The sequence below is a fragment of the Hesperophylax consimilis genome, chromosome 5 (assembly GCF_061612785.1).
Source record: "Hesperophylax consimilis isolate HC1 chromosome 5, BYU_Hcon_1.0, whole genome shotgun sequence".
Lineage (NCBI taxonomy): Eukaryota > Metazoa > Arthropoda > Insecta > Trichoptera > Limnephilidae > Hesperophylax > Hesperophylax consimilis.
In genome coordinates this window covers 21,747,565-21,765,770 of record NC_142840.1, presented here as the reverse complement: position 1 = coordinate 21,765,770, position 18,206 = coordinate 21,747,565, and the positions used below count along the sequence as shown (strand labels likewise).

At 34.8% G+C, this 18,206-nt stretch overlaps 1 protein-coding gene across 1 annotated transcript in view; it reads right to left on the bottom strand.

Moving 5' to 3' along the window:
- LOC149423637 (neurotrimin-like) overlaps positions 1 to 18,206 on the bottom strand; it is a 230,875-nt gene that overhangs the window by 58,479 nt on the left and 154,190 nt on the right. The window contains exon 5 of the mRNA XM_089631694.1: positions 776 to 904. Within this exon, the coding sequence (XP_089487820.1) occupies positions 776 to 904 (129 nt within the window). The remainder of the gene's footprint in view (positions 1 to 775; positions 905 to 18,206) is intronic.

Below are 18,206 nucleotides of genomic sequence, written 5' to 3'. Positions count from 1 at the left end.
AACCCTCCACACAGCATCCCCAAAGATGACATAGGCCCTGAGGGAAATTATTTTCTTCAGGGCCTCCTGTGTGGAGTAAATATTAAAAAAAAAAAATAAATAAAATAAAATAAAGAAAATCTTTTCATTAAAATCAATATTTTTTTTATAAATCTTAATAATAAAATACAAACATTTTTTTGACAAAATTATCTTAATTGAAAAAAAAAATTCCTAATCTCGGCTCCCATCGGGAAATCATAACGAGTATTATTTAAAAATACCCCCTCGAGTGTATTTTCTTCATTAATTATAATTCTACTGAAAACTCTGAAGGAATTTTGATTTCTTTCAGTATATTTGGTAGAAAATTAAAAACCTTTTCCTAAAAAAAAACAACTTCTACATATAGTACAAATATTAAACATTGCATACTTTACATCATGTTCTGTGCGACACCATTGTAATCATTTAATTTTGTAAAATTATTCTATTTTAATTTTATTTTTTTACAAAAAATATTGTTTACGGTTTATTATATGCTGCAAATTTTTGTAGACAGTTTTCACTCATTTAATAATTTCAAAATTTTTTTAAATGTATTTTTTCTCCATTTTAATTTGTCAATTTAAATTTTTGTTTTCATCGCTGTTCGTGTTAGTCTGAAAGAAATGGTTAGTATGCAGGGAAATTCTCCAGATAATATTTTTATATTGTTTAGGTAATTACTGACTGTATTGACTTTTTTTTCCCTTAAGCAAACAAAGGATATGGGTTCAATAGAAAAAGTAGTTACCTGTAGAGTCCAGTCTTCTGAATGAGGGTTATGAATGGCCCTGAAGCGCTGGTCCGATGTGTAGGTGTACCTGCCCACTGTCAGCAAATGGATATCGCGATGCCTCACCCACGATACTTGAAGCAGCATCTGGAAATAAATGAAAGTATATTGAATGGAGTATTCACTTTTTACAAGGCTCTAAGAAACTTACTAACTGTCTAAAAAGATCTATAGGTTTGACCGGTTGCAAATCTGTACGAAATTTTAGTAATGCGCAATTTTTACCGCTTGGCCACACCGGGAGTACGTACAATAATGTGGCGCATAATCTTTCCTCCTGTTTATTGTCATTTAAACATTATTTAATACTATTCAATTAACAATATCAAAGTAAAAAATTCCAATAAAAAACCCTTTTCATTCCATCATATAATATTTTTTATTTATTTTTTCTTGTTAAATAATGTCCGGACCGGTTTTGCCTTATAACGCGCATCTTCAGACTAATTCTGAAAACCAGTCTGAAAATACCCGGAATAAGGTTTCGAAATGACCAAACCAGGTTCACCTTCAGTTTTGGTTTGATTGAACCTTTTTCTACAGGGACTGGCTTTAAACTGCTATGAACTTACAAAATGTATTTTAAAAGTAAAAAAAAAATATATATATAAATTATAAATGTGTGTGAAAATACATATAACCAATTATACCTTTCGGTATTATTGTCAGGGGAGGATGCTCTAAAATGATACTAGATCCATTAATAAAAGCTAAAAAAATTATAATACGAACTATTATCAAAGTAAATTATATTGTCCCAACAAAATACTTATTAAAGGACTTCAAAGTACATATAAAAACGTTATGTCAAATACATATCCTCCTATTTAAAATTCAAATTTATAGAACATGTTTTACTGAATCGAACTATAATACAAGATATTCCAACCAATTCAAGTATATTATTCCAAAAACCAAAACTTCAATAGCCCAGTCGCAGTTTAATTATCTTGCTCCAAAAATCTTCAATAATTTGTCAATTGGAATAAAATCAATAGCCAAATACCATGGATTCAGGAAGGCGCTTGGGGACTTTCTGATGAGTGAATGTGATGGTGTTAGTAGCCAGTTTCTCGTACCTAAGTAGAGGTATATATGTATATGGATATATGTATGCGTGTATGTGTAGATATGCATTTACGTGTCCATGTACTCACTGTTACATTAGAGCTTATTAACGTAACTTATAGTTATATGTTGTTACATTAGCATTCCAGCCATGTAATATGCTACGGGTGAGTACACAGCTGAGCTGGTACTCCAATCTCCAGGGTGTGGATTATATATAGTCAATTTCCCAAATGAAACAAGTCTCTTGGTATGAGTGTTTATTTTACAGGTATTACAGGTAATACAGGTTATCAAACAGTTCTACAAAGGTACATGGCTGTTTAAGGCCTAACGTGATACTTAGGCAATCTATTGACTCTAAGGGCTCTGATTGGCAAAGGTATAATAATAGCTCACGTGTAGATTACGGCGGATGCGGTGAGACGGTCGGCAGGGGCCATAGGCAGGGGCCTAGGCAGGGTGCAGGACGGAAGCCGAAGGACTGCCACGTGGGCACGCCACGCTGGACGACAAAGGGGACGCCAGGGCGGCGGCGGGAGGCGCAGAGACGATGGAGCAGGGCGGGGGCACTGATTGGAGGGCCAAGGGGCTCTTCACGACCCGGCTGTGGTGGGCCGCGGTGTCTGGGCCGTAGACTGCATGGGGCGGATCCGACGTGGACCGAGACATGACCCAGTTATTATAATGTAACGGGCTGGTGGCCATCGGCAGATGGAGACAGGACACAGCTCTATAACAAGTGGGCTGTGGTTTCGGGGGTCCTTTTGAAGCTGAGAACTTGTACTCGAGCAGCGGCCCGCGAGATGAAACAACACTCCCGAACCATACTTACGGCGTCACAGATTTGAGCGGCAAAAGTTAACTCGGAACCAACACAGCATGTTGCAATCCACGCGCTTCCCAGGGAACTGACGCGTGGGTAGCTGGCCGCGAGTACTTGACCTGCTTTGGTCGCTCGCGGGGGGGGGCTTGTCCCACTCTTTGGCGCGTGCCTCATGCCCTTATAAGGACACGTTTTGCATCTTAGCCATATGATTGGTTGTAGGTACTTATAGGCCTACGTGACCACTATCAGGTCGGAGACATCGCGGATGTACGTGTATGTATTGGTGTTCACCCGATTGTAGACATGCCGAGATGCGTATATATTAGTGTGTTTACACGCTCTAGGTGCATGTTTGATTTCCGGCAACGCGTGAGCATATACTTAACTTTGCAGTTAGCTCTTGCAAGCTTTGTGCAAACATAACACTACCCTCCTTGTCGATGAAACAAGATCCCAGGCAACGTGGCTGAAGCAGGGCAACGTCCTCTTGTTTGCCGTACGAGAGGTACAAAGCTACCTTATTTCACAAAGATTTAAACACTCCCTAACGAGCCAAAACAAAAATTTAACTACCTGAGAGCCAAGTTGAACAATCCTAACAAGTACACTGAACAAGGGTTGCCAAACCTCTTTCAAAAATAATTGCAGAAATGATCTCCAAGGCGCGATACAAAACACGCTATGATTTACATACACAACTTTTTTCCAAACAAAAGAAAACACATGGCCTTCTTCCCAAACAGAAAAGAATACATACGATTTTTCCAAACAGAAAAGACTACACATCACCTTCTTTCCAAACAAAAAGAATACACCTGGCTTCCTTTTTTTTTCTTAAAAAAAGACAATACCAAAACAACCAATGTAGCATACAATGTGGTATTACCGAATGGATGTACACAATTTACCACCAGGCCTACACTTTCCATCAAACCACAAAAGAAGAACAATTAACAATGTTCACAATTGTACAATGTTATACAAAATGATATTCTGGTTAGAGAATATTATACGCTTATGCGATTGACCAAAATCAACCCATATTTCGCGTTTTTTACAATGAAATTCTTAAACTAGACATGTTTTTTTTTTATATACACAAAATTCCTGTTATGGAATGTGTACGCTGATTATATCATGCGATTGATCGAAATCAACCCATATTTGCGTCTTTAACAATGAAATTCTTGACACTATACAACACAAGTATCAATACACATGTTATGTTATTTCTTATTATCCATTGATAATTTTGAAAAACGGAAAATAACAAAAATTCCACTCAAGATTTTAACAATATATTCTCATTTAGTCATGGTTTGTCTGGTTGCTAATAATTCTTAGGCATATAGACCAATCCTCTCGTATCGCATATTGATTATACAGGTCAACGCTACCAAGACCTACCATGTAATTAATTATAAGGCTAATATTATCCTATGACATTTAACGATTTATTTCCTATAAACCGTACAGCGCTGTACCAGGTGTTAACAAGAAACACCAGCACGTCGTAACGAAAACGTTCGACAAAATTTTCAGAACACTCATAAAGTGTTCTCACCAAATGACCAGACAAAACCCAAAATGACCTTAAGTGCAATTATTAACCCAATTCATTGGTTAAGATTCAATAATGTCCCAAAATGACATAAATATGCAACCACCATTTGTCCTTAATGACCAACAATTTTAGATTTCCAAATCTAAGACATAATTACGTTATCTTTACAAAAACTATTTCTTCTTACCGGGTATATATTATAATTCATCTTCCTATGAGAACATACACACCACACTTGACATGGCGTAACACATATTACAATTACACAATTTTATTTCGTCTCAACTTTATGAAGGACTTTACACGCTGGTTTTTTTTATTGATACCGAGGCAATCAAATACGTGTTTACAATTAAAAAAAAATTTACACCATAATTGACATGGCATAACATATAATACAAAAACACAATTTATTTCGTCTCAACTTTATGAAGGACTTTACACGCTGGTTTTTTACCATATTGATACCGAGGCAATCAATTACGTGTTTACAAGAAATTACAATACACAACCCATAACTAATTAATAATTAGTTAGGGAACAATTTACACAATTATAATTTACAAACATATTACATACCACTCAACAACTACTGTGTGTGATAATTCAATCTCTGTTATATAAGACTTATTCGAGTCTTTTTAATTTAAAAATCGAGAACTACATAATCCGATTTCTAGAGATTGACTTCCTTAAAAATAACGACACGTATTCACTACGCAAGAAGGAGAAGAGAAAAAAAATTCCAGAAAAAAACAAATAATTGGTATGTAACCAATTAAATACAAAAACATTTGACAAAATTTTCTATATAAGAGAATGTCTGAACAAAAACCACATACGGGGTTTCTCATTTGAACTATACAATTTATAACACAAGATATTTGAGTTATATTTACAAAATGGGTTCCTAATCTACCACTGATAACTTTAAGTGATGAAGAACGAAATCATCACTTCAAAAGTACAGGACATTTCTTACGCCGTTTCCTGTCAACGAAAAGAAGATTAAATATACAAATATAACCTTAATTTGTACTAAAAATTGGTATATATTCTTAGTACAATAATTCCACGAAATATAAATTAAGTTTATTTTTCGGTCCCGGGCTGGATATTGAATGCTTAAGGCGGTTTTTTCCTTACTATAATAAAAAAAATTCCACTAAAACTTAAGGTTCTTGAATTTAACCCTTAATCAATGTAACGTGTCGTGTTTCGTAACGAAATATATTCAAAAATGTATATTTTTAAATATAATTTTATATAACTTATGTAGTTACTTCATAACTACAACTTATATCTTCTATAACACAATACTCACTTACTGTGATAAAGGTGTCTGAGTTTCGATTTATTGTTATTATTACTTTAAAACGAGTTATAGTTATGGAAGAGAGAGGTGAAAAGAGAGAGAAAAAAAAAAATTTATATTGTATTTCTATAAGATGTCTGCTAGCTAGTCAGAATCTCACAGAAACATAATAGAATAAACAGAGTGGCTACTATGTCAGCCAAAATAAATGCACTCAAAGATTCATGACGTCTTTGAGTTATAAACATTGGATGACACATAGCACCTCGTTTATTTAAATAATATTATTAGAAATGCACGAAATATGTATTATAGTTTACGTATTATATCGCCTTAAACTGGGTGCGAGAATAAACAAATATATGTAACAACATGAAAGCGGCGACCTTTGACGAATTCATATTTATTATTATTATGCGTAAATATTGTCTGTTGCGACGCGGGAATGGATCCTTTGTCGGTATTTTTAATAGTCGTGAATTATTAAGATATATCAAGTTACTGCTCGTAGCGTGTTTTATTTTTGACCAAACATTTATTTTCTGTGTAATATTTTTCTGTTGCGAGTTTTATTCTGATCCATGATTTATTTTTGTTATATTACTTTTGCGGCAAGTTAATAATAATAATTCCTTGTCGGTATATTATTAACCGTGAAATTGTTAACGATATTTATTCTCAGACCGGATGAGCAAAGTGATTGTAATTGTAATGACCGCCGTTGCCTTTTCAAAATTTAAAATTCTACCAATATTGGGAGGATCCATGGTTTAATAATGGGAACGACCGGTAAAGTCTATGGATCTTAATTTAAAAACAACCAATACGATATTTATTAAGGAATGTGAATTAAAATAACTGAATTTAATCCTATCGCAAATTGACACTTGGAAGTTCTTTATAGTATTTGAATTATTTCAACTTATTATAATGAAACAGATAAGCAAAGCTTAACCTGACAAAAAGAATCATTTCTATATGAAACAATTAAATTGCATTTCAAAATTGAAATAACACCTCTATCTCTTGGAAACAACCACATTTAATGTTTATTACGCCGTAATTTCTCGTATTTGTTTATTGCGTATTTAGAAATTGGAACTGCGCATTACGTACATGCGTAACCCGGCGGACAAAGCGCGTATTACTACGTATGTGTACCGGTCGACGGAACAAACACTCCCGGATCAGAAATGAATTATTACACACAGCTGTGGATAAAAACATTAATAGACAAGAATATTACAGTAACACATTATAAGAAAAGACACATTCCATCGGGTAATTGACTATCCAGTTGTGGCGCCAGTGTTACATTAGCTCCTGATAACGTAACTTATAGTTATATGTTGTTACATTAGCATTCCAGCCATGTAATATGCTACGGGTGAGTACACAGCTGAGCTGGTACTCCAATCTCCAGGGTGTGGATTATATATAGTCAATTTCCCAAATGAAACAAGTCTCTTGGTATGAGTGTTTATTTTACAGGTATTACAGGTAATACAGGTTATCAAACAGTTCTACAAAGGTACATGGCTGTTTAAGGCCTAACGTGATACTTAGGCAATCTATTGACTCTAAGGGCTCTGATTGGCAAAGGTATAATAATAGCTCACGTGTAGATTACGGCGGATGCGGTGAGACGGTCGGCAGGGGCCATAGGCAGGGGCCTAGGCAGGGTGCAGGACGGAAGCCGAAGGACTGCCACGTGGGCACGCCACGCTGGACGACAAAGGGGACGCCAGGGCGGCGGCGGGAGGCGCAGAGACGATGGAGCAGGGCGGGGGCACTGATTGGAGGGCCAAGGGGCTCTTCACGACCCGGCTGTGGTGGGCCGCGGTGTCTGGGCCGTAGACTGCATGGGGCGGATCCGACGTGGACCGAGACATGACCCAGTTATTATAATGTAACGGGCTGGTGGCCATCGGCAGATGGAGACAGGACACAGCTCTATAACAAGTGGGCTGTGGTTTCGGGGGTCCTTTTGAAGCTGAAAACTTGTACTCGAGCAGCGGCCCGCGAGATGAAACAACACTCCCGAACCATACTTACGGCGTCACAGATTTGAGCGGCAAAAGTTAACTCGGAACCAACACAGCATGTTGCAATCCACGCGCTTCCCAGGGAACTGACGCGTGGGTAGCTGGCCGCGAGTACTTGACCTGCTTTGGTCGCTCGCGGGGGGGGGCTTGTCCCACTCTTTGGCGCGTGCCTCATGCCCTTATAAGGACACGTTTTGCATCTTAGCCATATGATTGGTTGTAGGTACTTATAGGCCTACGTGACCACTATCAGGTCGGAGACATCGCGGATGTACGTGTATGTATTGGTGTTCACCCGATTGTAGACATGCCGAGATGCGTATATATTAGTGTGTTTACACGCTCTAGGTGCATGTTTGATTTCCGGCAACGCGTGAGCATATACTTAACTTTGCAGTTAGCTCTTGCAAGCTTTGTGCAAACATAACATCACATATGCGTGTGCATGTATGTATGACGTATACATATGTGTGTGTGTGTGTGTATAGATGTGTGTATATGCATGTGTGCGAACATATATATGTATGTGTGTGAACATATATATTTACGTGTGTGTACATATATATGCTTATGTATGTAATCTAATACTTATGCATGTCTTTTTATATTTTCTAGTTTCTACTTTCTATATGTCTTCCAATTTTCGTAATGTATATATATTTAATTCATATGTTGACACTAGACTTCATACAAAATAACTATGTTCCATTGGTCACCATGAAACAGGCAGCCGCCTAGCGTGGTGATTTAATATATATGAATGTCCTGTAAATATCTCTGTCAAATATCACGTATTTATATAAAAAAAATTTAAAAAATTTGGTTTGACTGAAAATTAAACGTTCCTCCCCGGGAACCGACTAAAATGAGTAAACCGCGCTTTCACTAAAGTCAAATTCTGATTGAATGTTATCGATATTTATAGCTGTAAATTTGAATTATGTTATTCAATTTCAGAGAAGTGCGTGTGTGTGCGCATGTGTTCGCGCGTGTTTACAGTAAACGTTGACAGAATGCATCGTCATTGACAACGAGTCGATCTGCCTAGTTTCAGCTCGGATGCCGGGAAGTAGGTTAATTTCCATTTCTAAGATTCCACTTCATTCATTCGTTCATATCAAGAAAACAAAATCGAAATTCAAATACATGTTTTTTGAAAAATTATAAAGGAATACTTTCAAAATTATTAATACATTCAAATTGTCTATTTGTATAAGAATATATGTGTGGGTATATTGCCACATTATTTTTACATGTTTCAGCACAGACATCCTACAAAATTTATGATGGTACATAATATGAAACCACATTATGACAAACATCGTATGGTTGTAAATGGGAAAATTAGCTTACTTTGTTCGTTCTCATCATAATATGTATTCTGGTTTGCGTATCATTCCATTATTTAGATTACGGAATCAGCGTTTCCTCAAACGTAAGTAATTACATAAGTTTTCTGTATAATTATTATATAATTTTATATGCCTAGGTAATAACGACTCATGCAAAATGTCACAACTGGCAGAGTTGTCACATCGGAATAATTAAATACGAAATGAATCCTCAAAGTTTCCGCCTAACAAAAGGAAAATTGAGTCATTATATAATTGAGTGAATTCTCGGAAAGTTGTGAACTTAATATCGTACATTAACTAAACTAATATTTAAGAAATATTTTCGATGTAGGAACGAAGAAAGTGCCAACGAAATATGGGATAAATAATTAGAAATGGCTGCTATATAAATCTTCTGTCTATTCATATAAAGAAGAGTGGTTGGAAGAGTGGTTTTTTCCTCCCCTCAAAGCACGGGCAACGCTGGGTACTTCAGCTACACGAAAAAAATGTTATGAAATACTGTTAATCATTAAAAAACTGATCAAATTATTCGTTGTCCTGTTAAAAATTGGACTGCGGGTATATAATAAATAAATTGAAAGAGTTCCTTACAAATATATCAGTCAAAAGCAAATGTTTTATGAGGATGGAGGAACATGTATTCATACAAATTCTGATATTAATACTGACATACTTATATTGTAACATTCCGTCCTGATATCAATTAGGAAAAGAACACGTTTCTCGATATATTCTAAATTACCAATATTTTATCAGGAAGTTCGCATGCTGTCACTTTTTTAACAGGATCGCCGTGTAGTACGTTGGAAGTTGTACAATAAAATTGTCTTTTTAGTAGCTTGTGTTTTGATTGTTTTACCGTGAGTAAACTGAGCGGACCCTAAAGAGTATTTATTTTATTATTTTATTTATTGGACAATTTGTATAGCGCCGCTTTTGTGAGATATCACCTCAAGGGCGCTTTACAGTTGATGCAGGTATTACAAAAATATAAATCTTACAAAAATAAGTGAAATTAAGTTAAATAAAATGAAGTACATGAACAGGTGATGAAGTACAGGAACAGGTGATAAGAAGATAGAAGATGGAGACTCTGCAGCAAGATTCCTAGGTGGTGAGGAAACTGGACCAGCTGCTGCAGCGAAAGAGTGCACCGCGCCCACCAACAGTGCCAGCACGAGGTTCGTCATCCGTCCAGGTATGTGTCTGCTGCTAATTAAGCGCTGGCACAGTATCCTCACTTAGATAACAGACCTTGGCAGCACCGCTGTGACGTTCCGCAATTCCATCATTAATCTCCATGTAATCTTGTTCCTGGTGATTGTGTTAGTGGTGCATTGTGCCCGCAATAAAAGGTGACGATCGGGATAAAAGAATAACCCTGGGCTTAGCGAAACATTTCTTAGGGCCTGAGGGCCTAGTTCCCAAGAATTCTATTGAAAACATCTGGCGTACCCAAGTTACCGATCCTCGTCACAAGTTCAACTTCATCGAATTTCGAATATTTTTTAGCAGCATTTTTAACACACTGCACTCTAATCACATTAATAAAAAGTTTGGATTACTAATTGTTAAGTGAATTTAAAATGTCGATTGACTGATTTTAAAAATAATTTTGAAGGGATGTTGCCTCATTTTCCTTGAAAATATTTTATAAAACACAAAGCGGTTGGAGGACGCGAGAACGCGTCCGGCTGCCATGAAGGGCGCTACAATATCGTTTCCGACTTGTCAGTCTGCCTAATGCATTAACAAAACTGATTTACTTTTATTTATTGTATTTTTTTACCATTAATCACATTTTTTAAGTAAATACTATATTTATTTACTTATTATTAAACATATTTATTTTCGTTTGTTTATCGTTATTTTTTATTAATAATCATTCATACTATCCCTGTTGTCATTGTCAGTATTGTTTTGTATACCCTTTGATGGTGGATGATTAGTCAACACTTGTAATTTGTAATACTTATTTAGTCAGTAGAAAGTTATTGTTGCCAAATTCAAACGTGCTGCCTAGCTGTAATTTTAGCTTGAATAATTGTAGTATTTAATAGTATAAGCACAGCTGTAATGACGATGGACACAGTTGGCTAAAGAAGGAGGTAGCGCAACACGGCATAATACCCCAAAAATAAATCACTATAACTGTGGTATTTATTTTCGTAATAATTTTGTAGGTTTACATATACTAGTCCTCGTGTATTTTTTTTAAATATAATAATATCACGTGTCATTTTGTTCATACACGCTAATATCCGAAACCGCCCCACCGATTTCAATTAAATTTTCTTAATTTGTGTGTTTGGTTCCAGCTTGAAATATGGGATAGTTTTGGACCTAAAATTAATTTGGATAAAACATTTTTTTAAATTTTTTTTTTAAAATTTGGATTTCTTATCGAAAAATACATCTAACCACATTTTTTTCCCTACATCGAAGGCTATCTATGGCAGGACATCAGCTTGCGTATGTTTGTGTTCTCAAAACTCGAAAAAAAGTCGAATTATATCGCTGAAATTTTCAAAGTTTGATGTTATTTGCCAGGAGTGCTTAGGGATGTTTAAATGAATAATTAGTAAGGAGATAAGGAGTCAAATAAAAGTCGATGTAATGTAGTTTTTAAACAGTAAAAATCTGGTATAAAGTAGTGAATGGTGGATGAAATCAGATAAAGTTCGAGAAAGACATTACACACACATAATAAGAATTATAGAAATCCATGGGTTAACTATAATTCTAAAGCTATACATCTCGATACAGGAATATTCTAATTTACTTTTTTTTTTAATGAATAAATGTAATTTGAAATGACCTTCTTTTCTTCCATTATTATCCAACCTCTTCGCGTAAAGTTCATAGATGCTGTTAACGTGTGTATTATGTAATAAAATAACGGTAAACTTTTCAGTTAAGCTTCGGTCTCCGAAAACCTCCTCCACCCTCCATACATATTTCAGGCAAAGCTAAATGTAATGCCATATAAAATATGCTTTCATTAACGTGGTTATAAATTTTACAGGTTCACGGAAATTTCAAACGAACTTTCAGATAATTTATGGTGAGCGTAAATGAATAATTTATGCTGTGCTTGAGTGATTCGGTTAACTTCGTGACTCATGTAGAGTCATTAATACAGTGGACTTTCTTTTCAAGGAAACAATCGGTAAAATAATATCACTTCTATAAAACGTATAAACATTATAATATCTCGTACCGTTAAGCTACGAAATAAACACTCAATTACACTAATAACTTTTGATACATTGTCACTAACAAACATCGTTTTATTGGAGCGCCTATTTTCATATTAGCGATAGGTATGTAAAATAATACGTCCTGATGAAATAAATGGTTCATATAAAACTGAGTGTTTATTTCATGTAATAATATAATATCTTTAATAAAATTAGAGCTTTATAACATGAAAATCATCACCTTTACATACAGTCTAATTATCCGAAAATGTACATTACAAATTAAAATTACTTCCAGTAAAATGATGTTGTGTAAATTTGTTTTAATATTTTTTCGATAATATTTACATGTGATCAGTATTTTGATGGTCGAAGACTAGAAATTTACTTTCACAATATACAGTTATGCGTAGGTTTAGACAAGCTTCAATTACAAGTTTAGATGTTTACATTATTTGTGAGTTTATAAGTATCTCTTATATATTTTTTAATTTTTACAACATAATTGTATTTCATAATGTTTTTCCTACTGGGATTTCCCGTGCTGGTGAAGACATTTAACATTTTCAGTATTTTATTAAATTTAAATTTTAATACAATCTAATTTAATGTAATCTATTTATCTATCTCACTTCAATGAGTATGTGTTTGGTTTGAATTTTCTATCAATTTCGTGTCTCCTTGTGTCCCAGATCCATTTTTATGAATGCTTTGAATGTATTGACATTTGTTTATTTTTTGTAGGAGAGTGGTAGTTTCTTGTAAAATTTTATGCCGTAGTATATGAAATTTCTTTTTCCAAAAGTGGTGTTCCGTCACGTCGTTTGCTTTTGACAGGCCGTGTGCTAACCAATAGTATGGTCAGAATTTGAACTGTGTAGTTTAAATTCACACACGACAGCTATAACCACGGAGTGCCGTGAGCCGGACAATCGCACAAAAAACGTTCGTCCTGTCAAAACCAATGTGTACCCAATCGCCGGTTATTTATCGGAACAATCCCTTAATACGTATTTTATCGCAACCAATTCAAAATAACGAGTGCTACCGTACAACAATCAACGTTCCAGTGCTGACAGATGATTCTCGAGATGCAGATTTCATTCGCCACCCGGTAAGTTGATTGTGAATTAACCTTACGAATTGTGTATTCGCATTCGCCTGTCATAAGCCATAGGCTTCATTCATACTTCATCTGTGTGGAATAGCCATTTAAAGTACGGCTATCCCAACCCTTGTTCGTTCCTCGAACAAGTAGTTTTCATTTTTACTTGTTGGATGTATTTAGATTAATATTTTTTGGTTAATAGATCAAGTGTATTTTTTCTGAGTATAAATAAGTATGGTTTTAGCATAGAGTTGTTTAAGTGACATGATGTTTAGATTCTTAAATATACGTCAGAGCAGGTTCTGATTGGTACTTTTGGTGGTATTTTTAAGATGGCTTTTTGCATAATTAGGGGATTTTAAGTGGCGTTATTTGCACTTCCCCATCGAATTATTTTATACTCTAATAAAGGTTGACATACTACCTACTACATACTATCTAATACAATTGTATCCCTCGTAAGAGTAGTAGGTATGACATTGGGGATGGTCCGATGCTCTGTAGGGAACCCGTGTAAACTGTGCGCCCTAAAGTTCAAGTTTAGACTTACAGAATTCAATATTTCGTTTGTGCGAAAGAACTATAAAACTATGAGACATCTAGTAGCAGAGTTCATCTATCTATCTATTTATATAAAGGTGGACCCCGCAATGATTCGCTATTGCTAATGTGTTTTTCGGACGTCTCCGACTTTTCCCACCATTCACTACTGTATAATAATAATAATAATTTTTTTATTAATTTCTTACACAATTACTAATAAGAATTTAATACATATAAGAAATTAGGTTATATAAATTTTACAAAAGATTGTTTTAAGTATTTATACATAGAAAAAGAAATTTCAAGAAATGTGGAATTTCCAAAAAAAATAATTCAGGCAGTGGTGAAAGATCTCGTCAATGTGGAGAGACTCTTTCAAGAATCAGAAGAATTTCCCTTCTGAATCTCTCCTCACTGACGCCAAATATATCAATCTCGGAGGAGATTTGGTTCAGGAGCAATATACTCCTCCCTACCGGGAGAACCATTGGCAGGTTAGTTCTGCAGGCAGGAAGATAGAATAATCTATGATGACGTTGTCTAAGATAGTCATCTGGAACATAGAGACTCACGCGCTCCAAAATGGCTGAGTTCTCAATATAGCCTCGCAGCAGTCTGAATAAGTGGGTAGCGGCATACACCTCCCTTGTGAGCTGCAGGGAGTGAAGTCCCAGCATGCCCAGAAGAAAGTTCGTCGGGTAGAGCCATGGATAGTGGCCGTACTCCCTCATGTAAAGAAATCTTAGAAACTTTTTTTGAACCCTCTCCAACATGAGGGAGCACCCCGCCTCATGAGGATTCCAGATAAGCGAACCACTCTCCAGCCTACTGCGGACCAGGGAGAAGTATAAAATCTTCAGAGCACGGGTATCCCGAAATACTCTGACGGTTCGGAGAACAAACCCCAACATTTTTAAGGCCGACTGGCACACCCCATAATACAATGTTACCGTTAAAAAACTACATTACATCGACTTTGATTTGAATCTTTATCTCATTCCGAAATTCAGTCATTCATTTTTAAATATTCTCAACACTCCTGGCACTAATCAAAACAAACTTGGAAATTTTCAACGATATCGGTAGACTACTTTTTGAGATTTGTGACCGCAAACATAAGAAGGCTGATTTTTTTAAAAATATAGATAGCGACTTTATTATATACTATTTACAGATAGTGTATGTGACGGGCGGGCGGCGTTTATTTCAATATTTTAAAATCGTGATTGAAATAATGTTACGAAATTTAAGCGGTTGCATTGATCAGACATAAGATTCTTAGTAGTAAATAGTAGTAATAACTGGATAATTTATATTGCGCCGTTTTTGTGTAAAATTACCTGTAGGATCTTATGAGAAATGTAGAGTTTGCAAGGAATGCAAGGCTGATGTACCTAATTGTAATCCTACCGTGGCAGTATTAAGGACGCTTAGATGTTTTGGGCACGTAGAGCAAATTAACGAAGAAAGGAGTGTAAGGAAAATAAATGAAGTGAATGTGAATGATATGGAAAGTCGGGGACGCACGGGGGATACAAACAAGGTCAAGTAAACCGAACAGTTGAGTCGGGTCATGTCAAGAGTCAGAATCACAAAAGGGTATGTACAAGATGATACGCGAATTTGAATAAAGCAAGAAGTGTATGCCAAGATCAAGTTGTTTGGCGGTCCACCTTCGTTACCTGTTTAAGCTCCATAGCTCACGTGGATATAAAATTATTAGCTGACAAGAGTTCTAGAGAGTTCAAGTGACCTATAAGTTCACGATAATTATTAACTTTACCCTTTATTTGATGACTCAATTCGATAGTTTTCACTGCTTTAGAACACACAATCATTTATCTACAGTAAGCGTTCAAAATATTCTAATGCTCTTTAACTTTTATTATGTTTTTGAAAACAAACCACACAAAAGTTTCAAAATGATTTTCCAAGCTTTCACGAGAAAATTCGTGCTATTGCCAAGCAATGTGCCAATTCACAGGCGAGACCATTATTCACACAGCGTGCTACCACTAGTGACATCTTTTGACAGCCGACAAAAGTGATTCCTTACACAACTAAATTCATTGTTTTACTTCATAACACGCCCTTTAACGATAGCTGTTCATTATTTACAAATTATTATTATTATATATCATAATTAATTATTATTTAATAAATAGCTTGTAAGTACCCTTGGAAAGTCAAGGGAAATCACGCGACATAAAATATTTATATTAGTTACTCTTCTAGAGTTTATGTTCAAACCCAGAGAAAACTCTAATTTAAAGTACGTTCACACGCATATGTATGAATATAATATATGGCTATATCTTGAAACGAATTAGATCGATATTCGTTACAATAAAGAAGTAAAAAATAATTTTGCCTTTTAAAAAATATATATTCATGTTGACCAAAAAACATGGACTCTGAATATATCTACATATATAATGCGATATTTTTTACTCTCAGAAGTAATAAATCGTTCTTGAAAAGGTCTTTAAAAGCTATACTCTAAAAACGCTACCATGATTGGTCTGAAATCTGACGTCAAATGTACTCCCTGACACCCGGGATAAGTTTGTATAATTTAGTAACTAGACATCTCTGTATATCCCTTTCTGTTTTATGGCGTACTTTGCAAATATGCGACAAAGTTTGCTATACAATTTTGTATTGTGTAGTTTTGTATTTTGTATTTGCACGATATGAGGTTCTGAGATATTTTTGATTGCTTGTGTTTTTAGTATTATTATTTAGTACCTTAGTATCTATTAATACATACAACCGTTGTAAAACATGTTAATATAATGTAATTTTACATAATAATTTATCAGAGAACAGATTGCATCTACCGTTTTTTGCTTAAAAATTTCCTGGAACATCGATGAATTGCATAGTAACATTTGTAACGCTTGTATTTTGTAAACATCGGTACAAATAATAATTACCATAACCTTCTGACATTTAATAAGGTTTTGTTCAATTTCAAGCGGTCATATTGAAGATTGACAACACAACATAAACTAATATCACCTACTCCTAAAATTAACCTTTTTTGTAGAAATGAATAAGTAGAAGCTCATTTCAAATTTACGTAAGAGCGATGGTCTAATCCCGCTGGCAAGTACACCTCGATCTGCATCAACATGTTACCTTGTAAGCTACGTATGTACATGGATAATACCGTGTGAACCCCAATGTCCCGCGATGTTTTGGCGCGAATAAGAATATATTTTTACGTTAAAAATGAATAAAAGTATGAAATTTTGAAACGAAAAAATAACTTTAATTCTTTTAGAAGGTTAACATTAATAAAAATACTGGAATTCTTTAATGAAGAATAAAGAAAATTTCGATAGAAATTCCTACCCAGTACTACCCACGGTAGATGTGCAGAGCACAGATAACGTCACGTACCCATCTACCTCTTACCGCTCGGGTTATGGTTGTTTTGACGGGCTTAAAGAAATTAAAACTTTTAGAATTAATTTAAATATGAAAATGAACTTAAAAAAACTTTATTTTTGAATTTGGACATTGATAATATTGACTTAAAGTCTTTATCGAAAATCACTGAATATCGATCAGCATAGCGATCCACTTAGCGATCAACAAGATGCCAACAGGCTGACAGCTGCATAAGATCTCTGCTTTCAGTTGGTGACAACCATACAACCTTGGTTCACGATATGGTTGTTTCATATTTTGATCTCCTTTTTATCAAGATAAGTATTACATTCAACCGAGTTTAAGAAAAATAACTTACTCTCCGTACTTAGAATAAAAAAATAATAGGTATGTAATAACATTTTAACGACTAAAATTGCTCATTACTTTTTATAATATTAAAACACAAAAAAACTATGCAAACAAAATCAATTCTCGTCTTTATCATCTTGTTTTTTCAAATTCTTCTAGAGTTAATGTATATTCCTCTGATGAAATTATTCTTCCAATCGATAAATACTAGTACCACCCTCCTAATAATCAATTACCTCAATACTTATCTAAAGGCAATTTTGACGCAGATTACCCTAATATTAGACGATTTTCACCTACTAATTAATAATTGGCCGTTTGATCTAATTTGTAAAATAACGAGAGTTAATGAGGCCATCGAATACTTTTACAATATAATTTATGAAGCAATCGATCGCTTTGTACCCTTACAAAAATATTTCAATTCTAAATTCCCTAAATGGTTCGATATTGAAGTTACTAATCTAAATTATGATTAAAAACTGCCCATAAAAGTTTTAATACGAACAGAAAGATAGATGATTATAGCGCATTCACCAATTTGCGTAATGATTGTACTAGTAAATCGAAAAAAATATTTTAAATACTAGATCGATGTTGAACATTCAATTG